The 25,084-nt window shown below is 47.3% G+C and overlaps 1 protein-coding gene across 3 annotated transcripts in view; it reads right to left on the reverse strand.

Annotated features, from left to right (window-relative positions):
* Itgam (integrin subunit alpha M) overlaps positions 1-17,701 on the reverse strand; it is a 43,053-nt gene extending 25,352 nt beyond the window's left edge. For all 3 annotated transcript variants that reach the window (XM_057779245.1, XM_057779246.1, XM_057779244.1), the window contains exons 1-9: positions 17,635-17,701; positions 15,259-15,364; positions 12,277-12,380; positions 10,178-10,248; positions 9,925-10,042; positions 4,476-4,606; positions 3,044-3,189; positions 1,753-1,906; positions 400-550 (exon numbers count right to left, since the gene is read on the reverse strand). In XM_057779245.1, the coding sequence (XP_057635228.1) occupies positions 400-550; positions 1,753-1,906; positions 3,044-3,189; positions 4,476-4,606; positions 9,925-10,042; positions 10,178-10,248; positions 12,277-12,380; positions 15,259-15,364; positions 17,635-17,662 (1,009 nt within the window). In that variant the 5' untranslated portion in view covers positions 17,663-17,701. The remainder of the gene's footprint in view (positions 1-399; positions 551-1,752; positions 1,907-3,043; positions 3,190-4,475; positions 4,607-9,924; positions 10,043-10,177; positions 10,249-12,276; positions 12,381-15,258; positions 15,365-17,634) is intronic.
* Between the last annotated feature and the right edge of the window lie 7,383 nt (positions 17,702-25,084).

The following is a 25,084-nucleotide window of genomic DNA, read 5'->3' on the forward strand; positions in this document are numbered from 1 at the left end:
GTGGGCCTTCAGCGACCTTCTCTTCCTCAAGGAAGAATGGGGTTCTCAAGGTATCTAACTTTTCCCAGACATCATCCATCCAGATTATATATGAAATGCCCAAATTTGGTTAAGAGTTGTAGCACATGTATGTGGTCCCAGCACTCAAGAGGCTGAGGCAAGAGGATGACCAAGAGTTCAGGGTCATCGTGGGCTACGAGGTGAGACAATCTTAACAGCATATCCCTCAAAAGAAAGAAATTCTCTAATTTGTAAATGTATTCGATAAATATTTAATAGATGCTTTCTGTGTACCACACACTGTTCCAGGCGGCGGAGACATTCAAAGGGTGACAGGAGAGCTGATGCTGGCGTGAGAACGCTAAGTGGGAACCGCTGGTCTGCGCTGGGCTGGCTCACCCTCAATGGCGAAGATCTTTTCCTGGAGCTGGTTCTGAATGGTCTTCAGGGCTTCAAAGTTGTCCACTTGGAACACATGATCTCCAGCTGGCTTAGAAGCAATGGTATCAAGCTCTTGGCGGGATTTCCTACCGGTGAAGGCATTTCCCACCTATTACCAAAGAGTAATAATTAGCTAAATTATTTATTCTCTGATGGTAGCTGTATCATTCAGCAAAGAAAATCCTAGATGAAAGAATCTGAAACTTCTATCAAATAAAGAGTTCACCAGAAGGAGCCATTCCTCCTGGTAGGGGGCTGACATCTCCCCAGCAAAAGAGAATCCTTTTTAAAATTATTTTAATTATTTTGTTTTTAACTCTCTCTCTCTCTCTCTCTCTCTCTCTGTGTGTGTGTGTGTGTGTGTGTGTGTGTGTGTGTGTGTGTGTGTGTGTGTATCCATATCCATGTACATAAATGCTCAAGGCCAGAGATGTCAGATCCCTTGCAGCTGGGGTTACAAGCGTTAGGAGCCCCTGACCTGAGTACTGGTCTTCTAGAAAAGCAGTAAGTGCTCCTCCTGCACCATCCTTCCAGCCCCAAGGGAATCTTGTTTTATACATGAAGGCCCTTCTTACAGGCCACACTGTGAATTCATGCCTTTTCCTGTGACGTGCAAGTGTGACAACACCAGCGGCCCTAACACTTTACCTCTTTCTGTACCCAGGCCTTTTTCCCAGATTTTGCCACACCCGCTCACTCTTGGAATATCCTGCCCGGGTCGCTGTCTCTGGGTCAGTCCATGACAGTTACCAGACGCGGGGCTGATAGAAGCCAGGAAGCGCGCCTGCAGCGTCCACTTCCTTTCTCCCCTGCCCCGAGCACAAGGGCATCCCCAGGCAAGGCCACTGGCGATGAGACCCAGGGAGCAGAAGAGCCAAATTACCCAACTTGTTCCCAGCAAGGCCATCCGCCCAGCAGACAAGGAGAACTCTCATCCAGGAGTGGAGAAAGCAAAGGCAAGGTCAGCAGATCTGCCCGCCAGCCTGCAGCTAACAGCACATCCAAGTGAGCCTTGCTGAGACCAGGAAAACAATCTGGCCAAATTACAAATGGACTTATATTAAGCCACTGAGGGCTGGCGAGGTGGCCCAGTCATTAAGGGTCAGGCTTAATAAAATTATTAAGCCCCTGACTTTGAGATCATTTGTGATATATATAGCGTTATTGTGGTGTGGATATGTGGTAGCAGTGTGTGGCCTAGCAATGGCCCTTGCCCCCCCTTTAATTTGACCAATATCTGCACATTGAAGATAGGACACACCGGTAGAAAATCTCCACAGAAGTGCCAGGCCCAATCTCTCCATTTCCTACCCCAATGACATAGCGAATGACCCCTGCTCTGTCTGCCTCGGGGATGACATCCTCATAATTCAAGGGATCGCCGTATTTTTCTCCATCTGTGATGACAACTAGAATCTTCACGGCATTCTCCCGGGCCCCAGAAGTTTTCTGAAACAGTTCTCTCCTGTGCAGAGAAAAGAATGACAGAGACACAAGCAGACAGAAGTGTTGTTAGCACCCAGCATGAACTGGCAACAGTCACAGGTACAGCCGAGCTCTGGCTGTCTAGGTGGGGCTGTCCCCCCTTGAGTTTGACTGGATTTGTTTTTATGTTCTGAACACAGAGTCTGGCTGAGCTTCAAATTGGTGATCCCTTTGCCTCTATCTCCTGAATTATAGCTATGCGCCAACACAGGCAAATTCCTCATTACTGTCAAATATAGAAAAAATATATAAAGAAATAAGACCGCCTGGCTCTATCGTTAAATCTTACTCCGAATACTATGTTTTCCAGGACATTTTCCTACACTTGTGCGTGTGTGTGAGGGGTGGGAAGGGAGGGAGGGCAGAAGAGAGAATGTGGGTTAGGGACAGGATGTCACAGCTCAGCAGCTGTCTGCCTTGTTCGAGCCTGGGGCCTCTCACTGCCTGGAGCTTATTCACTAGGCTGGGCAGCCAGCAAGTTCTAGGATCCTCCTTTCTATGCCTCCCTCCCTGGCAGTAGGATTACAAATGAATTTCCAGCAAGTCTGGCTTTTCTATTGGGTTCTGGTCTCTGTTTGCATTGCAAGTCCTTTATTAGCTGAGCTATGTCGCTAAGTCCCCTGACTTCATCTTCTCAAACTCTGCCAACCCCGCACTCCCCTCTGTACACCAAAAGCAGAGCAATCTTAAAAACAAAAGAGACAGAAGCCTCCCTCCTGCTTAAAACCACCAGTGGTTCCACACGGACTATAAAGTGGCCTTTGGTGACAACTTGGATTCAATCTGGTGTTATTTTGTCTTTTGGTTTTTGGTTTGTTTTTTCATTTTCTTATGGTGTTGAGGATTAATCCCAGAACCTTCCACTGATTGGGCCAGCACTCTGCCCAAAACCACATACCCAGAACAGGCTCAACCCATCTTTTCAGACATGTTCTTGGGGCCTCTTTTAATTGTTAATTTTAACTGCAACCTGTGTTTACATGAACGTTCTTCAAATAGTTTCACCCTCTGGAAATGCTTCACCTCACCCCTGTCTGAGCAAGTCTTCTGATCCTTCACCATCCGGCTACAAGTGCCACTGTCTCCTTCGATCAAAAGCAAAGATGGAGGCACTCACACTACTTTGCGGATTCCTGAGGCGGTTTTTGTCTTTCCATTCAGCTGCCTGATGGGGCTCACATGTGTTCTTGGGTTAGGATTTTTCTTGAAATCATCGAAGTTAAAGTGAGTCCGGAATTCATCAGAGTACTGCATCAAAGAGAACTAGGAACAGGGGAGCCAGCATTACACCAGAGAAAGTGCCTATCTTCCTTCCCCACCCCAACAAGGACTGTACACATCTTTTTGACAATACTAGAGCTCAGCAAGAATAACGTGTGGCCAGGTGGTGGTGATGCGTGCCTTTAATCCCAGTATTGGGGTGGAAGGGAGGCAGTTCCAGGACAGGCTCCAAAGCTACACAGAGCAACCCTATCTTGAAAAACAAAACAAAGAAGAAGAAGGAGAGGGAGAGGGAGAAGGAGAAGAAGAACCAAAACAAACTAAAACCTCTTCTTTAGGGTTGGAGAGATGGCTCAGAGTTAACAGCACTGCCTGCTCTTCCAAGGGTCCTGAATTCAATTCCCAGCAACCACATGGTGGCTCACAAGCACCCTAAATGAGATCTGGTGCCCTCTTCTGGCCTGCAGGGACACATACAGGCAGAACTCTATACATAAATAAATCCTTTTTAAAAAGAGAGAGAGAAAGAATGGCATGTGGGTTTCATCCCCTCATATTAATCATGACCACCTACTTGACAGGAGCCAAAGGAATGCTAAGACTGCAACAAGCACAGATATGGAGGCCAAAAAATGTGAGCCTATTTCCACCTTGTCTGAAGGTCAGAGAGTTTTAGCTTGCTCATAGTTGTTGGTAAATGTTGCTACACACCCTAACCTAGGGTGTGGTTGCTTGGTGTTTTGGATATTAAGATGACCTATACCGGTAGATCCACTCCACCTTGACCTAAGTTCAAAGAATTCTAGCATACTTCTGCTCCTTTTGAATTAAGAGGTTTGACCTAGGGAATGACTACCTTCAGGATACTTGGTCTAGGGTGGGTTCACTGCCTAAACAACAGAATGCTTTTCTCATTAGTTAATGGCTTGATGACTCAAAATATTGAAGCAATTAACTGTTCTAGTTGTCCTTTGTATCATGTTAAAGCACCTTTTGCCTTCTCTCCCCTTTGTATTGGGGCACAAGAGTGTGTGGAAAAATTAAACAGGGGTGATTTCATGTTCACTGGAACTCCCTCCTGGTGCCATCCTATGCTTCTTTTTTTATTATTTTCACTTGCATCCTCTCTGTCTCTCTCTTTTTCTGATCCCTGTGCCCCTACTCCGGTAAGTGGTATACTTGTTGAAACTGGTCTCCCACACACAGGAGAAAAGAGCATGATGAAGTAATAAAGTCATCAGTGTGCCAAATCCCACATTTTTATCAATCGAACAGCCTGGTAGTCACAGATTTGTCAGCCTCATGTAGGGCTACCCACCAGCCCTCACCAAGGTTCTTGACTTTGTGAACTGCTCCATCACAGTATAGACAAACTCTTTCATCTTCTGAAAGTCTGTGGGGTGGATGCTACCAGAACCATCAATCAAGAAGGCAATGTCACTCTCCTGCTGAGGACATTCTAGGCAAGAGGAAAAAAGAATACAAATTAGTTAAGTCATTAGAAATGTCATCTTTGAATGTCAGCTCTCAGTTGGAAAATGAGGGAGGGAAGCCGGGCGGTGGTGGCGCACGCCTTTAATCCCAGCACTCACGAGGCAGAGGCAGGTGGATCTCTGTGAGTTCGAGACCAGCCTGGTCTACAAGAGCTAGTTCCAGAACAGGCTCCAAAACCACAGAGAAACTCTGTCTTGAAAAACCAAAAAAAAAAAAAAAAAGAAAAGAAAAGAAAATGAGGGAGTTAAAAAAAATCTGAATTTGTACCAAGGACAATAAAATATGAACAGATGTCTGTAGGACAATATTATACTGGCCCATATTTCTACATTGTATGGCGGCCAGACTTTCAGGCCACAGTTTGCACCTGGCCACACAGAAGGTGGTCACCTAGCCTTTTCAGACAATGTTAGCAAATGGGGCAGAGACAGTGCCCATGTCTTCAGAACTTGCGGAGGGGCTAGAGAGATGGCTCAGTGATTAAGAGCACTGACTGTTCTCCCAGGTACCCAGGTTCAATTCCCAGCAACCACAGCAGCTCACATCTGTCTGTAACTCCAGTTCCAGGGGACCTGACACCCTCACACAGGCATACATGTAGGCAAAACACCAATGCACATAAAGTAAAAATAAATTAAAACAAAAAAAGAACTTGTCCGAAACTAAAAGTAGTGGACTAATTTCTTTGGTGAAGGAAATTTCAAGTCACAGTATTGCGTCTATAGCATGGCTATCATTGATAATGTTTGTCCAGGTCTACAACGAGAAAAGAGCAAGTGGGACAGAGAATGTACAATTTGAAGAATGACAGAACACTGGGAAGCTTAGAGCTACAGTGGCGTAGGAGCTCCTTCTGTCTGTGTGTTGCTTTCACTGGGTAATGAATAAAGAAACCGCCTTGACCTAGTTGATAGGGTGGAACTTAGGTAGGCAGAGAAGACAGAACTGAATGCTGGGAAGAAGGGCAGAGTGGCAGACGCCATGGGTCTCCTACCTGAGATGGACGCTGGTTAGAATCTTGCTGGTAAGCCACAGTCACATGGCGATACACAGATTAATAGAAATGGGTTAAATTAAGATGTACGAATTAGCCAATAAGAAGTTAGAGCTAATGGGTAGGGCAGTGTTTTAATAAATACAGTTTCTGTGTGGTTATTCTGTGTGTAAGCTAGCCGGGCAGCCAGGACGACAAGCAGCCCGCTCCTCCAGTTACACTACAGCCAGGGTTTGTCCTGGAAGAGAGGTTGTAACTGTTAGGGGGTTCGGCACCATTAGAGAGGCCTGCTCCACTCTGGAACAATGGACAGGGTGTTCTCAGGGCCAGACCCCACCCAGCTAAGCTTCCAACATGGGCAAGAGAAAGCAACTGAGTAAAAAAAAAAAAAAAAAAAAGTCTTCTGCTAATGTAATAAAAGAATGAGGATCTAGCTCAAACTGGCAGTCAGACTGTGTCATCCTTACAGTGTTAGCATTCGAGGCTGAAGGATGCCAGAGTAAAGGGGTCGTGGATTTTTACATCTGATGTTTAGGAGTGCTGCCAAGGCCAGCAGCATGTGGCAGGGAGTCTCTACATGAAAGCCCTGAGAAGTCATTCTGTGGCTTTATAAAAGTGAAGCCTAGGATGCAGTGGAGCCCCCAGGATGTTGGAAATGCTCAAACCATGAGACATCTGCCAAAGAAAGCTGCATACAGGGAGTGGAGCCAGGCCAAGACAGAGATGTAGGAAAGCTGCATACAGGGAGTGGAACCAGGCTAAGACAGAGATGTATTCAGTAGTTGGCAAATCCCGAGAGGCAGGTCATCTAAGCCCTTTGAACACTGGACATGGAGCTGCAGGATTCGGTGTTTGCCCTTATGGAGTCCATTCTTGCTTTGATCCAGTATTTGCTCGCTGTGTGCTCACCCCTTCATTTTGGAAGGCAATGTGTATTCTCTGACACTTGTAAAATGAAAATTCACTTGAAGGGCTGAACAGAGACCACCACTGAGAGGATCCCCTGCTCAAAAGCAACTGCCAGGACGACCTCATGCATACTGGCTTCTGAAGTCAGAAGCCACACAACACCCTCCCCAGGTACCCAGTGCCTCACTCCCCAGGACACTGCAAATACTAGATCCTGAGGGCGAAAGCCCTGTGAATCCCCACACTAAGAACTGGATCCATGTAAGGAATCTGTGCACCTGCTTCTGAGATCACAGACCAAGCAAACACACTGGGCATCCAGTGCCCACACACCATGAGGACTCCAGCTCCTGAGATCAGAGGTCATGCCAACTCTGCCCCCCCACACACACCCTTGGACCTGCACACCCTGCAGACCCTGGCTGCTCTCATCAGTAACTCACCCTTGGCACCCAGTGCGCAAGGACCACATGGACCCAGGTTCCTTGGGTCAAAGTCCACATGAAACCCCAGTAGAGCTGGCCTGTAGACTAAATCCCCCTCTTTGACTATCAAACTGTTAAAAGGATAGATCCCATAAAATTAGAAAAGAAGAAGAAGAAGAAGAAGAAGAAGAAGAAGAAGAAGAAGAAGAAGAAGAAGAAGAAGAAGAAGAAGAAGAAGAAGAAGAGGCCAAAGCCCTAAGGCAGTCATAGGACTGCCTGCCTGAGGAGGAATTATGTCAGGACCCCCCCAAAGACAGGCTGAGGGGGCGGTCAATGAATCTCTTTGTCCCTCTTTCATAATGTGGCCACACTGAATGAATTTTCTTTTTCTATTTTTCACTATTAATTCAGCTGTTTAAATTGGCTTATTGAGGGCAGGTAGATGAACCTGGTTTGTTGGGGCACACGCTGAGTCTGGTAACCCCAATACTCTAAGGCCTGCAGAAATGCATGGATTCTGACTCCTAGGGTGAGAGGGCACTGTTGTGGAATATTGCTTTAACTATATAAATATGTGTTACATTGTTTATGCTGCATTTGTTTAATTATGTAAAGATGTATTGCTATTTCATCTTGCCTGCCTAAGGCACCTGATTGGTCTAATGAAAAGCTGACCAACCAGTAGCTAGGTAATAGAGGGCCAGGCAGGACTGGCGGGCAGAGAAAGTAAGTAGGAGGATAAATCTAGGCTCAAAGAATGAGAGGGGAAAAACCCTTAGGGCCAGCCAGGCAGCTGCCAGACAGTCAGACATGGAGGAAACAGGAAAGTAAGACATACTGAAGGAAGGAAAGGGAAAAAAAAAACCTCCGAAGCAAACCATAAATGAAGAAAAACAGATTAGAACAAGAGCTAAGATAAGGCCGAACATTCCTAACTAATAAACAAATCTCTGTGTCGTGATTTGGGAGCTAGTTGGTGGCTCAAAAGAAAGCCTGCTACAGGGCACATGAAATCTTGTTCCTACCATGACACCCTGTATGATGGTTTAAATAGGTATGGACCCCATAGACTCATGTGTTGAATGCTTGGTCCACAGGGAATGGCACAATTAGGAGGTGTGGTTTTGTTGTAGTGAACCTGGCCTTGTTGGAGGAAGTGTGTCACTGTGGGTGGGCTTGGAGGTTCCCTATGCTCAAGCTACTGCCCAGTGTGGCACACAGTTGCTTCTGCTGCCTGTGGATCAAGATGTACAACTCTCGGCTCCTTCTCCAGCACCATGTCTGCCTGTGTGCCGCCATGTCCCACTACAATAATGATAAAGGACTCAACCTCTGAAACTGTAAGCCAGCCCCAATTAGATGTTTTCTTTGTAAGAGTCGCTGTGGTCATGGTGTCTCTTTGCAGCAATAGAAACCCTCACTAAGACAGCCTGACTGCACAAACCACGCAGGCTCCAACCCCCAAGGTCAAAGGCTGCATGAAATCCTGCTCCTGTGGTCTGTGAAACGCTGGCCCCTCCACACTGTGCAGATCCAGACTCCTGAAGTCAGAATCATATGACACCATGGCATCCAACACTCAGCTCACTACCATACATTAGGAGAAGAAATATAGGCTCAAGAGAGAAGGAGGAAAAAAGAGAGGGACACGCCCAGGGCCAGAAGCTAGGCTAATCGTACACGAGAAGTCAGCTAATCACACACGAGAAGCAGTGAAAGTAAGATCTACAGAAGGAAAGAAAGGTGAAAATCCCCTTGGCAAAACATAGATGAAGAGAAACAGGTTAAGTTACACGTGCTAGTGGGACAAGCATGAGATAAGACTGAGCATTCATAACTAATAAAAGTCTCCATGTCATGATTTGGGAGCTGGCTGGTGGCCCAAAAGCAAAAGCCTGGTGCACTAAACAGTGATGGCCTCTGATGAGAGTCACTGTGACGAAATTATAAACAGAGAATTTGAAAAATAGTCACAAATATGTCTGTGGATTTCAAAGACCACGTGGATAAACGCCTGAATGATTTCAAAGAGAGCACAAATAGCTGAATGGAATAAGAAAGTTAAATTCTAGATATGGAAAAGGAATTCAAAAAATGAATGTTAATAAAAACAAACAAATGATGATGAAATAAAAACTTCAAAAAAAGCCTCAGTAGAAAGCCTTACCAGTAAAATAGATTATATTTCACAGAGTACCAAGGTTTGCAGAAAAAGTAGTGTAATTGGATCAATCAGCCATCCCCACCCTATGACGATAATATACTTGAATAGTCCCTATGTTGGTTTGAATGAGAATGGCCCCCCAGAGGCTCAGGGAGTTGAATGGTTGATCACCAGGGCATGGTGATATTTGAAAGAGTGGGAGGTGTGGCCTTGTTGGAGGAAGAATGTCACAGGGGGCAGGCTTTGAGCTTTCCAAAGCCCATGCCAACCCCAGAGTCTCTCTCTCAACTAGTGGATCAGGATGTAACTCTCAGCAACTTCTCCAGCACCATGTCTGCCTGCATGCCGCCATGTGTCCTGTCATGATGACAACGGACTGACCCTCTGAAACTGTGAGCCGGCCCTCAGTTAAACGCTTTCTTTATAAGATGCCTTGGTCATAGTGTCTCTCACAGCAGCAGAGCACTGACTGAGACAGCCTCCTCTTCTTCGGTGTAAGAAGCACTGTTAGTTTTGTTTTGTCAGTTGAGACAGAGTCTCACGTAGGCCAGGCTAGCCTCAAACTCACTACGTGACTAAAGGTGACCTTGAACATCTGATCCTCACTTCTCCTTCTCCCATGATAGGGTACAGATACAGGTCACGACACCTAGCCGAGCTGGGTTTTGGTTTTAAGCTTCTTTCAAATAACCAGAATATAGCCAAGGTAATGAGATGTTGATTCTAAAGCAGCCCAAAAACCATTCTCAACCCTGCCTCCCATCCTCAAGTCTCTGCCCCAAATGACGTACCTCTGAGAGCCTCTGGGAACTGCTGGGGTGGCCGCATCAGGTTGGAGCCGAACAGGAAGCACATCCCTTTCACATACGTGTTCTCCTTGCATGTTTGTTGCACAGTGGGGCCGCAGGCCTGAGGGGCAAAGAGCTGGTAAAGGGGCTGCCCCTGCCTCCTGTCCTGCCATGGTAGCACCTCCACCCTCCACAGGACCTGCACCCCAGCATCCCCGGGTCTCCCACTCCTCCCATCCTAGCCAGAGCAACTCACCAGCAGCTGGGAGGGGCCTGTAGAGGCAGCCAGGGACAAACCCAAGGACATATTCACAGCCTCTGGGGGCACTGGGAAGAGAGACACAAGCAAGGTCGTCCTCAGGGATAAGAGCAGTTGTGAAATGTTGAGGGATATTTGCACACTGTGTAATGATATATTGCTGTGATTGGTGTCATTAAAAGCTGAATGGCCAATAGCTAGGCAGGAGGTATAGGCGGGACTTCTGGGCAGAGAGAACTCTGGGAAGAAGAAAGTGGAGTTGCCAGAGACCCGGAGAGGGAACAGGAGGTACAAGATGGAGGAGAGGTAATGAGATTAATATAAATGGGTTGGTTTAAGTTAAGAGCTAGTTGAGAAAAGCCAAGCTTTCATAAGTAGTAAGTTTCCCTGTCATTATTTGTGAGCTGATGGCGGACAAAAAAGCTTGCTACAGTGAAGCAGTGAGGCAGGGGCATGACAGTGTACACACCACATTCACAGTCTTACAATAGCCGAGCTCAGAAGCCGGTCAATAAATGACTGGATAAAGAAAATGCCATCTACACAATGGAGGCTATCCAGTCACAGAGAATGAAATTATGTCACTTGCCTAGAAGTGGATAGAATTAAGTAAGAAAAGATTTAAAGTAGGGAGCACTCCTGGGAGTATAGGCAGCAGGAAGAGGCAGGGGGTAAAGCCCGCGGGAAGATTGAAATATATTATACACATATATGAAAATGTCAGCCAGGCAACTTTAAACCCAGTAATGGGGAGGCAGAGGACAGGAAGATCTCTGTACATTTGAGGCCAACCTGGTCTACATAGTAAGTTCCAGGCCAGCCAGGGCTACACAGCAAAACCTGGTCTCAAAAAAAAAAAAAATAGGGCTGGAGAGATGGCTCAGAGGTGAAGAGCACAGGCTGCTCTTCCAGAGGCCCTGAGTTCAATCCCCAGCAACCACAAGGTGGCTCACAACCATCTGCAGTGAGATATTGTGCCCTCTTCTGGCCTGCAGGCATATATACAGGCAGAACATGATATACATAATAAATAAATAAATCTTTAAAAATAAAAAAAATAAAGGATAAAAAAGAAACTGTCATAATGAAACCCAGTTTAAGGCAAGGGGGTGTGGCCCTGTGGTACAGTGTGGTCTAGCATGCACAGAACATAAGGCCACTGTGTTGCCACACTCAAGGGTGAAGCAGGAGGAGCAGAAGTTTAAGGTCATCGACAGCTACATCGCAAATTTAAGGCCAGTTTGGGTACAAGAGACCTTGCAGAGAGGTGGGAGAAGGGGAGGAGAGGGAGAGAGGGGGAGAGGGACAGGGAAAGGGGCTAATTCTCTCACGTGGTGTAACATAAACTACTATGCCTATCTGGGAACAGGAGAGATGATTCAGTCGGTAAAGTCACTGCCATGAAAGCTTGAAGCCCTGAGTTTGGGTCCCCATGTGATAAAATAGACGAGGTTACGCTCACCCGTAACCCCAGTGCTAGAGGGGCAGAGGCAGAAGCGTCCTCAAAACTCGTGGACCAGAGGACTCAGCAGTTAGGAGCACGGACTGCTCTTCTAAGACCTGGGCTCAGTTCCCAGCACCTACACAGCAGCTCACAACAGTCTGTAACTCTGGTTGCAGGGACTCTTACACTCTCCTGTGACCTCCCTGGGTACCAGATATGCATATGGTACAATGCATGGTGGCAAATACTCATACACATATCATAAAAATTTAAAAAAAAAAAAAGAAGAGAAATCCATTGCCCTAGGCAAACCAATGAATTCTCGACTCAAAACAAACAAGCCAGAGTCGAACCAAGAACACCTGATGTCGACTGTGGCCTTCACGGGTGGCACACAGGTCACATGCACCACACACACATATAAGATATTTAAATATTGATTATTTTAGCGAAAAAGCTGCAAAGAGTCAATTCGGCCTGGGAGATATGGGATAGACTATGAAGAAGGAACAGAGTGGGGGTTGCCTGCAGGGTCCATAGACAAGAGAGGCGAGGAAGCCAGGTGCTCTCTGCTCCACCAGAGATGCACAGGCTACAGGTGTGTTCACAGGTAGAGCCCACCAGGAGCCAGAGGGCGAGCGGAGAGACTCACCTTTCAGGGAAATGGGCTCACACCTGCTGGTGCTGTAGTCACACTCGTAGAGGCCACCTGTTTGGTTAATGTCCTTTGCCTCCTGGGGGGCTGCAACAGCCACTCTGCAGAAACGGGGGTAGAAAAGAATAATCTGAATGTACAGAAGCAGTCCTGCCTTCCATAGGGGAGTGAGCTTCCTGAACGCCCATGAACAGGAGGAAAAATTAGCAATGAAAAAAATGTAAGCCCTAGAACAGGAAGGCCCTTTCTAAGAATGGGGCAAATCTCTTGAGAGAATTTTTAAAAACGGATTTAAAGAGAGAGCACATGAAGAATGGAAATGGGTGGAGTGATAGAAATTTAATATACATATGAAATTTATAATGCATTGCCCTACAACGAGGGAGGCAATTCCACTCCCAGACACCATAAGCTATCAAATAAAAAGCCCCGTAGCATTTGTGACTCCAGTTCCAGGTGATCTGCTGCCCTCTTCTGGCCTCCTCAGGCACTGCATGCACGTGGTGCACTGATGTACACACAGACAAACTCTTAGTTAAAATAAAAACAAATAAAATCTTTTCTTGAAAAAAATAATTTTTTAATGTTCCTCATCCTTATCTATCAGGGAAATGCAAATTAAAACTGCTTTGAGATTTCATCCTGCCCTAGTCATAATGACTAAGATTTTTTTAAGAATTACAGCAAATGCTGACATGAGGAAACCTCTGTTGGTCAGGGAGCCAGCTGGTACAGTCACTATGGAAATTAGTGCTGAAGTTCCTCAGAAAGATCGAAATAGCTCTACCGCAAGATCCAGCTATACCATGTGTGGGCATATGCACATACATGCACACATCCACACCCACACGCGCGCACGCACACACACACACACACACACACACAATTTATATGCAGTTACCCTAGAATGAGGGGACAGTTTCCTCTCCCAGATACCATGAGCTACAAAATACAAAGCCCAGATACAAAGTGCCTCTTCTCGAGTTGTTGGTCACTGGGATCCCTCCGACTTCTTCCCTAAATGTGGCAGGCTATTGCTGCTGCTCCTGGCTACCCTCCAAAATTTGATGATAATGACTGATTGCTTAAGACAATGCATCCTTGAGTCATAGAATATGGAGAAACCAAGCGGTACCAAGCTGGAAACTTCATCCCTACCAGCTGGTTTCCATGGTTCTGGAAAGCTCTATGTGTATTACCAGAGAAGAACAGGAATCAAAAGCTTTACACGGCTGTGAACCTTTGGGCTACAATAAGGACTGGTCTGGCAAGATATCTAAGTGCCCACTGGTGTAATAGTGGCATGACTATTATGGGAACATGCTTGGTACTTTTTGTCAACTTTGTCAACCTAGACATATGTGGGAAGGGGTAATCTCAATTAAGGAGTTGCCTCCATCACACCGGTCTATAAGGGCATTTTCTTGACTAGCGGTTGACGTGAGTTCTGTGAGCAGTGCCACCCCTGGGCAGGTGGTTCTGGGCTGCACAGGAAAGCAGACTGAGCAAGTCAATAAGCCATGTTCCCCCAGGGCTTCTGCTTCAGTTCCTCCCTCTAAGCTCCTGTCTCCAGACTCCAGTCTCAGCCTCCCTCATGGACTGTGACCCAGGGTTTGTGACCCATATAAACCCTTTCCTTCCCAAGTTGCTTTAGGCCCTGGTGTTTTATCAGAGCAATAGAAACCTAAGACAGGGAGTAACCACCTCTTTCTGCTTGCATTAAAGGTCTGTTCCACAAGACGAAATTCATGCCTAGTACTGGTAACTGGGTCCAGGTTCCTGTATGTAGGTAGGTCATAGACCCAAGGGAAGAATCTACTCCCATTAGTCTACTAGGTAGACACAAAATTAAAGTTCTTTCTAAGGACTTAACATTATACCCATAGATTAGTGCATCTCTCAATCCTCATCAGAGAAGCTTCCTTTTACATTGATTGATTGATTGATTGATTGATTGATACGAAGACTCACAACCAGTCCATATATAGAGAATAAGAGACCGTGAGTGCTCAGCTCCAAATGGGACATCTATACCACATACTTCCTCTCAAGGCCTGGAGGTCATCACCACAGCACAGGAAGAGTCAGAGGCAGTGGAAAGCTGTGTCTGGACACGACAGCGCTGTTGTTCACACGAACCCCCAGCTCCACAACAGCAGGCACCACCCCTTTCTCACTCCGGAAAGACTCTCCAGAATGAGTCCAGCAAATATTTGCCTAAAGGTAAACATCTTAGGCTCTGCAGACTATTTCCCCTTATCACTTCTCTCTGTTCTGCGGGTAACAAGTGAGCAGGGTCGTGTTCGATAAGGTTAATTTTCATAGCAGAGAGATGGTTCGGTGGGTAAAGGCCCTTGCTGCGAACCCTGTTAGCTAAGCTCTTCCCTAGGGCCCACATGGAGAAACCAACCCCGCAAGCAATTCTGACTTTGCACGAGCATGCTATGGCACGTGTGCATGCGCACACATACACACACATAAATGTCTTAGATGTATTTACAGGAATAACCTTGTTATTGCCGTATTATGTTCAAGTAGAACATAAATTGAGCATAACTCATGCTACCAGTTGAGGGTGGGGAGGGGGCAGCCGGTAGGGGACAGAAAGACAAAAATGTCTCCTGAAGAACCATGAGTTGGTTGTCAGGATCCCTCCTAGGAAGGAGGTACAGGAGAGAACACCTATTGCTCTCGGCTTTCTGGGATCTCATGAATCTGGAACTCTAAAACCTCACTACAGAGTCAAAAAAGAAAAATGGAAAAATCAGTCAAGAGGGCAGGGAGATGTAGCTCAGCGGTAGGGGCATCAGCAAGCCTCGGATTCTACCCCTAGCAAAGTAAAGAAAGAAAGGAGGGGAGGGGAGAGAGAAGGGAGGGGACTAGAGGGAAAGAGGGAAAGGAAGAAACCTCAATCGGGAACCTTTTATTCCCTAGCTTTTAGAGAAGCACCGAGACAGGGGACTTCCCCTGAGCATTTACCTGGACTCACCGAGCTGGACCACACTCTGCCCGAAGCCTCTTGCCTTCTCTTGGAAGGTCATGGGGTTTTCAGTGTCCAGATTGAATCCATGACATAAGGCTAAGGCTGGAAGGTGACAACAGAGAGTCAAAGTACAGGAATCAACACGGCTAAGAGCACAGCGTCCCTTTCCATGGGGACCTTCCCTGACCACATCCACCAAAAAACTCTGACAATTGGGATCTGGGGTCCACCCAGCAGGGACTTGTCTTTTGGGGTTCTGAGACGGTGTTGTATACTCCCCAGCTTAGAACACTACAGTGTTATAAACTCTGGATGACCTAGACCTCCTGATCCTCCTGCCTCAACTCTACCTCCCAAACGTTGGGGTGCAGGACTGGGCCGTCACACACTGCGGTCCGTTCTCTTTTTCTACAGAGGACCAGAGAGTTAAGCAGAACCCGGCACTGGGGAGGCAGAGACAAAAGCAGTGCCACAAGTTCGAGCCCAGCCTAGTCTCAATAATGAGTTCCAGCCCAGTCAGGACTATACGGTAAGACAATGGAGGAAAAGCTTGTCAAGACAGGGCCTCACACAGCCTAGGCTGGTCCTGAACTCCTCGTGTAACTGAAGAGCATTCTGAACCCCTGATCCTCCTGCCTCTGCCTTCCACTGCTAGGATTACAGGTTTGCACCCTTCCCATGCAGCCTCCTTGGTGTTAGGGATCAAATCTAGGTCTTCATACGTGCTAGGCAAGTCCTGGGCCTCATTTCCACCAACTTTTCACCAAGGAGGAAATTCAGACTGTAATCAGTTATCACAATTTTTGTGATACAGGTTTACTCATGAGATAAATGGGAGTCTTGAGGAGTGGCATTTCACTTTACTGGGAATAAAGTTAGTGTCCTCTGTCACCAGTGAATGCTAAATGACCATCTTCAAAACAGGTAATAGCTACACTTAACCCACAGGCCAAATGTGCTGACTCACGGCTCAAGGGTCTATGGGAGCCCATCCTGGGGCAAACCAGCCCCTCTCTAAGCCCACAGTGGCCTCTTCCTGCCCTGTCACAACCACAACGATTTACACAACAATCAAAGGCCTCAGATAGAAATTTCCTTCCTCTGCAATCCTCAAGTAGTTCCTTCCCTTCTTGGCTCTCCCCCTACAAAGCAGACACAAAAGGAGAACTCAAGCGGCTTTTTGATTCAGCAGTCATTCAGCGAACATTCGCACGAGGTCCTTGTTAACTAGAACTTAAGGCTAAGTAGACCAAGGTGAGTGGAACCCAGGAGGACATACTCGGGAAGTAGAGAACACACCCTCTGTGCTCCGGTCCCTTCCTCTCTCTGGGCCCCAGCAACCTCGCCTATGACAAGCCGCCTTGCAGAGACGATGGATTTAGTCCTTCATCCAAGCTTCCCTGACCAGCTCTCTTGGCCACCTCCACTCTATTTCTCCTTGAACCACGTATCCTTCCCTAAAGCACATTGCCTCTCTCCCACCTGACTCCTTCCTATGCTCTGTCCTCCCTCCCCTGTTGATGCCCCTTTCTAACATCCATTGGCACTGCACACACCGTCTACAGAAAACACACATACACACACACATACACACACACACACACACATACACACACACACACACACGCCAGGCGGTGGTGGTGCACACCTTTAATCCCAGCATTTGGAGGCAGAGGCAGGCAGATCTCTGAGTTTGAGGCCAGCCTGGTCTACAAAATGAGCTCCAGGACAGCAAGGGCTGTCACACAGAGAAACCCTGTCTCAAAGAACCCAGAAGAAAAAAAAATCCACACACATAAAATAAAATAAGTAAATCTCTTTTTAAAAGAAAAAGCCAAAACTTGGTCCAGCAAGGTGGCTCAGCAGATAAACACTTAAGTTCAATCCCCAGAATCTACGTTCCCTAAAGTCCTTTGCATTTCCCCACCTACTCCTTCCTATTCTCGGCCCTTTCTCTCCACTCGTGAATCCAAAAGATCCCCTCCTCCCCATTCTGGAGATCCCCTAGTTCCTCCTCCCCATTCTGGAGACCTCCTATTCCCTCCTCCCCACCCTGAAGACCCCCCAGCCCCTCCTCCCCACCCTGAAGACCCCCAGCTCCTCCTCCCCACCCTGAAGACCCCCAGCCCCTCCTCCCCACCCTGAAGACCCCCAGCTCCTCGTCCCCACCCTGAAGACCCCCAGCTCCTCGTCCCCACCCTGAAGACCCCCAGCTCCTCATCCCCACCCTGAAGACCCCCAGCTCCTCATCCCCACCCTGAAGACCCCCAGCCCCTCCTCCCCATCCTGAAGACCCCCAGTCCCTCCTCCCCACCCTGAAGACCCCCAGCCCCTCCTCCCCACCCTGAAGCTCCCCCAAGACCCCGACATACCTGTTACCAGAAGAAATTTAAAAGCCATGACTGTAAGGACCACGACCTTGGAAGACTGTGAGCTGTGGGGTTGCAGGCACCACAAACAGATATTAAGGAAGCCAACAAAGCCAGGAGGGGTAAAAATAGAGAAGTAAGAGGCAAAGGCTGTGAGCAACTCAGAGAGGGCGTAGGCTCGGCAAGCACCCAGCCCTATTTAGCCTTCCTCTGGGACAGCATAGCCTGCTCTTCCTCGCAAGCCTGTTTCCTGGCCCAAACCATCACGGTCACCACCCAAAAGGTGCCAACTGACACTCATTTCTCTCTGGGATAGGTCAAATGTTATGAAAAACAAGCTAGGTAGATAGCTCAGAGTTTAGTGCCAGGCTGCTCTGGTGGAACCCACAGCTGCAAGACTGGTTTCCAGAATCCCCATATGGAGGCTCAAAATTGTCCATAACTCCAGTCCCAGGGGATCCGACAACCCTTTATGACCTCCACTGGCACTGAACACATATGATGCACAGACCTGCATGCAGATAAAACACCCATAAGCATAAAGTAAAATAAATAAATCTCTTTTTTAAAGGAATAGCCAAGAATTGGTCCAGCAAGGTGGCTCAGTGGATAAAAGTGTCTGTCAATAGGCACCCAACACCCGAGAGTGCACCACACCAGAGATGTTCAACCGTTCCTGTCGTTAAGGTATGCATTTCATTCTAGGTTTTTGATAAATAGTGGTTTTGTTTTTTTTTTTTTAATACTTCCTTGGTAGAGGAGACGCCATGATCAGGAAGGTATTTTCCTCAAGGCGAGGCTCACCCATTGCACTTGGGCTGTGTTGAGCCTGCGATTTCCCCAAATGCAGGATACACAACCACATCACGCTTTCTCTGCCCCCAAACAAAAACAAAACCAAAAAAACAGAGCAAAACAAAATAGTGGTTTCTTTACTCTTTGGAATTTTCTTATTTTTGTCTTTGTTTTGTTTACATCTATTTATTTGGTGTGCTGTGTGTGTGCGTGCATGTGTGTGTGTGTGTAAATGCTTGTGCATTTCACTGTGTCTGTATGAAGGTCAGAGTACAATTTGCTGGGGTCAGTTCTCTCCATCTGTCACGTGGGTCTCAGGGACCAAACTCAGGTCATCAGGCTTAGTGGCAAGAACCTTGTCACTGAGCCATCTCATGTACATTGTCAATGTGTTGTCCAAGCTGACCTTGACCTCCCTGACTCAAGTGGTCTGCCCACCTAGCCCCTCCCAGTGCAAGGACCATGGGCACACACTACACCACTGTGTCCAGCTTTCTTCATTCTTTCTCCACACATTTTCTTTTGTTCCGAGTTATATTTTCCAATAGTCAAATAGAAATAGATGTTTTTCTGCTAGATAAAAATAAATAAAATTCTATATAGTTTGTTTCAAAGCTATTCACACATGCACACACACACATGCACAGGCTGAGAAGATAGTTCAGTGAGTTAAGTGTCTGCTGCACAAGCGTGAGGGCCTGAATTGGGATCCCCAAAACCCACGTAAAACCTGGGCAAAGTAACACCGGCCTGCAACCCCGGCACTGAGGACAGACACAGGCAGATCCCTGGCTCTCGTTGGTCAATGGGTCTACTCAATAAGTGGCCACATTCGGAGAAAGACCCTGTCTCAAAAAATAAGGTGGGAGGTGATGAAGGCACCTGAGGATTCCGACCTCTGGCCTAAGCCCGTATACACCTGCTTGGATATGCACACAAACACACATACACATGTACACGCACACACCCATGCAAGTATGCACAGACACCATACATACTCACATGCACAGAAAATTAAAATGTAAGGCAGCACACATCTGTAACCCCTGCATTCAGAGACCTCGGATTCACTGTTCTCCCGCTTCAGCCTCCCAACTTCCCACTGCTCTGATTAGAGCTGTGGTCCTCACGCCTGGCTTGCACTTCAAACTTTCATACAAAAGAGGGGGGGGTGACTTTTATAACTAGAAAGAAAAGAACTGCAGCTGATTTCAGCTGACAGGTTGAGGAAAAGAGGAACAAGCCCAAGGACCCAAATGAGAAGTCACCTACAGAATGCGAGGAAGGGTGTTTGTCAGACTCCTCATTCACCGTGAACAGACACCTGACAGAGACAGCCTGGGGAGGAAATGTTCATTTCCTCAGAACTTTCCCAAGGTCCCAAAGTCCACTGTTACTTGGCCCTGTTTCTGGATCCTGCTAAGGTTAAACATGGCGGAAGGCGTGTGTGGTAGAGAACAGTCTTCAGCTCACAACACACAGCAGAGTGAGGAAGGGACTGGGCACCAGATGCGAGCTTCCATTACCCACCTTCCCGGGGTAACAGTGAATCTTGAAAATTCTCAATTCGATGGGATCTGGAATCGACTCTGAGCCTCTCCGTGGATCTCTGAGGGAATTTTCAGAAAGACTAACATAGAAGATGCCCCTCAAGGTGGGTGGCACTGTCCAGTGGCTGACCCAGATGTAAGAGGTTGGAGAGATAACGGCATTGCTTGCCACCTGCCTTCTTGTCTCCCTAGGGGATGTGAATGCACCTGCTACAACCACCATCCTTCCCTGGCGTCAGATCCAGCTTCTTTGGCCCTCCGACAGAAATTCTCCAGGAACCTTCCAGGCCTCCAGGCCTTCAGCTGCAGATTGAGACTCTTGAGACACCCAGGTTTGTGGGCTTAGAATCGACACGCTCTCAGTCTCAAAGCACACAGACAGCTGTGGTTGGACGACCCAAGCCCTAGTGTGTAAGCCATTCCAGTGAATCCCCTTTTGACTTGAGCTCATGCGCACACGCGCGCACACACACACACGTGTGCGCTCACACACATACACACACACATACGCACACATTAGCTCTGTTCCTCTAAACAGCCTATCACCCAGAGGTGACCACTTTTGCCAAATAGGTCCTACTTCCTGAAATTTCTAGAACCTCCTAAAATAGTGCTACAAACCAGGAACCCAGCATGCAATACAAGCATGGGGACCATTGCTTATCTAAGCCGTAACAGGGAGACATTTAATAGATGAGATGGGTTTATTCTGATAAAATCTGTCACATTCTGACCTCTCCAAGGGGCTACTCTAACTCAACATCAAGCCGTCAAAGTATGAGCAGCGGCTAAGCATGCACTGACTGCAAAGAACTAGGCAAGTCTCAGAAGAGCTGTCCAATCCAAAGAGTGCTTCTCAAAGGTCCGCAGTCCTGATGTCATTTCTCTCACTATGATAAAACACCATGACCAAAGCAACTTCGAGAGGGTTTATTTTAGCTTAGACTTCCAGGTGACGGTTCATCGTTTAAGGGAAGCCAAGTCAGCAACTCAAGCAACTGTCAGTCACATCCATAATCAAGAGCAGAGAGACCACGCTGCCTGCTCGCTGGCCTTCTTCACACTTACACCATCCATGGCCCAGCTGAAACAAAAGCAAACCAATAAAAAGCTACCACCCACAAAGGGCCACTTGCCCCACATCGGTTGGCAATCAAGGTAACTACCCATAGGCATACCGCAGCTCAACCCTATGGAAACAGGCTCTCAACGGAGGCTTTCTGAGCACGGATTCTAGGTTGTGGCAAGCTGACGTTTAAAACCAGCCATCAGAGGCTGGAGAGATTGCTCAGCAGTTAAGAACGTTTGCTGATCTTGCAGAAGACCTGGGTTCAATTGCCAGCACCCACCATCTGTAAGCCAGTTCCATGGAGTCTAACAACCTCTTCTGGCTTCTAGGGCACCAGGTGTCCAGATATATATGCAGATAAAATGCCCATACACAGTAAAAAGAAAATCACACCCACCAACTGGCATGCCCTAACCAGATGAGTATGGGAAGGTTGCCAGTCCAGCCCCCCTACACCCACTCTTTCTTTCTTTCTTTCTTTCTTTCTTTCTTTCTTTCTTTCCTTCTTTCTTTCCCTTGGCTGAGCAGGCGATCTGGAAAAGTGGGCACGTGGACAAGAGAAAACGCTCAGAGAAAGTTACTTCTGTAGACAGCTGCAGCTCAGAACACTAGGACACTCTGGACAGCTCCGTTGCCTGCTCGAGGGGCAAGGAATCTAGACACTATTGTACAGCTCACATTAGCTATTGGCTGAAGGGCTACGTGAGAAATCCTCCACTCCCAGACCAAGCCTGCCCTTCACCCAAGTAGAGAGCAGGCTCCAGGAGCTGCTGAGTCCACCCGACCCCGCCCAGATCAGTAGTTGATGGCTCTCTTGCAAGTCCAGCTTGCATGAGAACATCACAGGTTAAAGGGACACGGATGGGGCAAACACAGTATCTGCTACAGATAAGCATTTTTCATGGTGTTCTGGTGGAGGCTTCACCCCAGCCCCTGGCATCCATATACCCCAAGAGTCTGAAATGTTCTGGTGGAAGCTCCACCTCAATCCCCCTCCCCCATCTCTCTGTCCCTGCCTTATCTCAGAAAGCCTGTCAAACATGGCTCTTCCCCCAGAGATGCTCAAGACCACTCCCATGGGGTATTTAAACTACCCCCCAGGAAACAGACAGTGGTTTTTTTGGTCTCTCTTCCCTAGGGATCATCCAGGAGCATTTTACTATTAAACCTGGGCTTTTCCTAATTGGGTTAGATGTGATCTGATTTGGATTGCTGATTTGGCAGAGAAGCTTACGGGGGTGCAGAAGCTTGTCACATAGTTCTTTCTACATGAAGTTGCAGGATATTTTCATGGCCTGTCTGTTATCTGACTCCCCTAGTGGACTACAAAAGCTCCATGACGGGAGAGATTCTCGAATGTTCCTCACTCTCTTCAGTACACAGGTCATACCTAATAGATACCTGTGGTGGTTTGAATGAGATCGGCCCCCATAGGCTCATGTTTGCATGCTATGTCTCCAGTGATGAGCTGTCAGGGGAGGGTTAGGAGGTGTGTGGCCTTGTGGGAGCAGGTGTGTTCCCCAGGTGTGTTCCTGAGGGTTCGTTTTAAGGTATCAAAAGCCCACACAAGCCCAGTCTGTATGTGTGTGTATCTGCAAATCTCTGTCTCTCTCTGTGTCTCTGTCTGTGTGTGTCCATCTCTGTCTATCTTTCTGCCTGTCTGTCTCTCTCTCTGCATCTATGTCTCTCTGTCTCTCTGTGTGTCTCTGTCTTTGTGTGTGTGTCCTGCCTGCTGCCCACTACCTGCGAATCAGACCACAGCTCTCATCGACTTCTCCGATACCATGCCTACCTGCCTGCTACCATGCTCCCCACCATGATGATAATGTACTTGAAACTCTAAGCCAGCCCCAACTAAATGCTTTCTTTTATAAGAGTTGTCTTGATCATGGTGTCCCTTCGTGGCAATAAAACAGTGACCAAGACAACATCCAATAAAAATGGACTGGCTAAGAGAGAAAAGTCTAGCCATAGACTGATTGGGAAGCACCATCTATTCAGGAATTGTAGGAGACAATCTATCCAATGTAATAATTTTGGAAGTCTGAGGTCAGTTCAAAGGATAGCCTCATGGCCCTGTTTTGGCAAGTAGTCTCAGGGACAGCAAAATAAGGGAGGGTAGGAGGCAGACTTGAGAAGGTCTTCAGTGGGAGAGGAAGGGGGTGAGGGCCAGGAATAAAGGTTTAACATGACTAAAATTAATTATAAACATATATTACATATATATATATATATGAAATTGTCAAACAATAAAATAACAGAAATGAAAACATGAACCGAGAGAGAGAGATCTGTGCCAGCCTTTGTCTCTCTGCTTCCTGACTGTGGGTGGGACTTAGAACACCATGCCTTCCCTGATGTCATTCACTGCTCCCTCAAACTGGGAACAAAACAAACCCTTCCTTCCTTTTTTTTTTTTTTTTTTTTTTTTTTGGTTTTTCGAGACAGGGTTTCTCTGTGGTTTTGGAGCCTGTCCTGGAACTAGCTCTTGTAGACCAGGCTGGTCTCGAACTCACAGAGATCCGCCTGCCTCTGCCTCCCAAGTGCTGGGATTAAAGGCGTGCGCCACCACCGCCCAGCCAAACCCTTCCTTCCTTAAGCTGCTCTGTTGGGCATTCTGTTTCGGCAGCAGCGAAGTGATCTAGTGGAGCAAGGGCAGCCGATCTGGGGCTCTACCCGTGAATGCCCTTCCTTCTCCTCAGCTGCTAATGCAGCCATGAGTCCCTCAGGAAGAGCATGGCCTCGTGGGCCCACTTTGCCCTTTTATTCAGGCCTGGGTCCTAGCCCATGGAACGGTGCTACCCTGGGAACTAGGGGCAGATTATCTCAGCTCAGTTAACACAGTCTGTAAACTCTTACGGACAGGCCAGAGGCTGGTCTGCCAAGTGATTCTACATCCTGTCAGGCTGGCAGTGTTACCCTCCACTGTCACGGACTGGCTCATGGCAGCCACTCAGACCGTGCGAGAAGCAGGGTCTTGGTAACAGGAAGGCACAAGATCGGCGAATGACAAACAGACGCAACACACAAGAGAGTGGTTGGAATCTGCTGCGATTTTACTGAATTCATGTTTTCATTATATAGTATTCAAACAAAGAACAAATCAGAAGGTCATGTGTCATCAGTTGGCACAGTATGAAAGCTTCTTTTAGTCACATCAGCGATTTCTAAGAAAAGCATATTATCAGGAACAGGTGTTCAACATAAAGCATCCTTCGAAGAGGAAATCTTGTCCCTGGGAACGTGAATCTCAGACAAATGGTTTCATCTTATGAATAGAAAGTTTCTGCCTCGTTATCGCTATCATGGCCCTTCCTCTTTCTAACCCTTTCTTTATCTCATCTAGTGACCAAATATGTCTAATCAGTTCTCTGCACCTGCTGAAATATACTTTTTTGTACTTTCTTATGCAGCAGACACCGTGGGGGTTGGGATCTAGCAAGCCTATCCATAAAGTTCAAAGTATAATATAACAGTCTTTGTCCATCAACATTAACCCATCTATTCCCTTGCTCATCATACACCCCGTGTATGACAAAGGTTCTGCTGTAGTCTTATACATTCCCATACTGTGCTTCCTTATCCCAGAGCTGTTCCTGAAGAGATAACCCTTGTCTTGTAGATATAAGAATACCATTATTATAAAAGAGATTGTGCAAAGCCCATATGCCGTCTATGCCTTAGTGGTGGCCAATACCAGGCCATCTGCCATTGACCTCCAGGAAGCCTGGTCCCATAGGACATGTAGCTCCCGTCCGGCATAATGACGTATGTCATGTCACACAGACGGCACTGGAGTTGGTGTGGCACTCCACAGCTCGCGACTTCCGGGAGAAAGTGTGGCTAGGAAATGAGAATCATCTGGATCAGTGTCAGCTCTGATACCTGCAACAGCTATCAACCCCACCACACAACCCCATGGCAGGCAGCTGGGCACACATGTCGAGAGTGGATTACAGTTTACAGAAGCCGGAATAAAAAGTAAGGCTCTAAAGCAGAGCTGAGCCCTCCACCAAAGTGGGAATTAATCTGAGAACTA

The sequence above is a fragment of the Chionomys nivalis genome, chromosome 8 (genome assembly GCF_950005125.1).
Source record: "Chionomys nivalis chromosome 8, mChiNiv1.1, whole genome shotgun sequence".
Taxonomy (NCBI): domain Eukaryota; kingdom Metazoa; phylum Chordata; class Mammalia; order Rodentia; family Cricetidae; genus Chionomys; species Chionomys nivalis.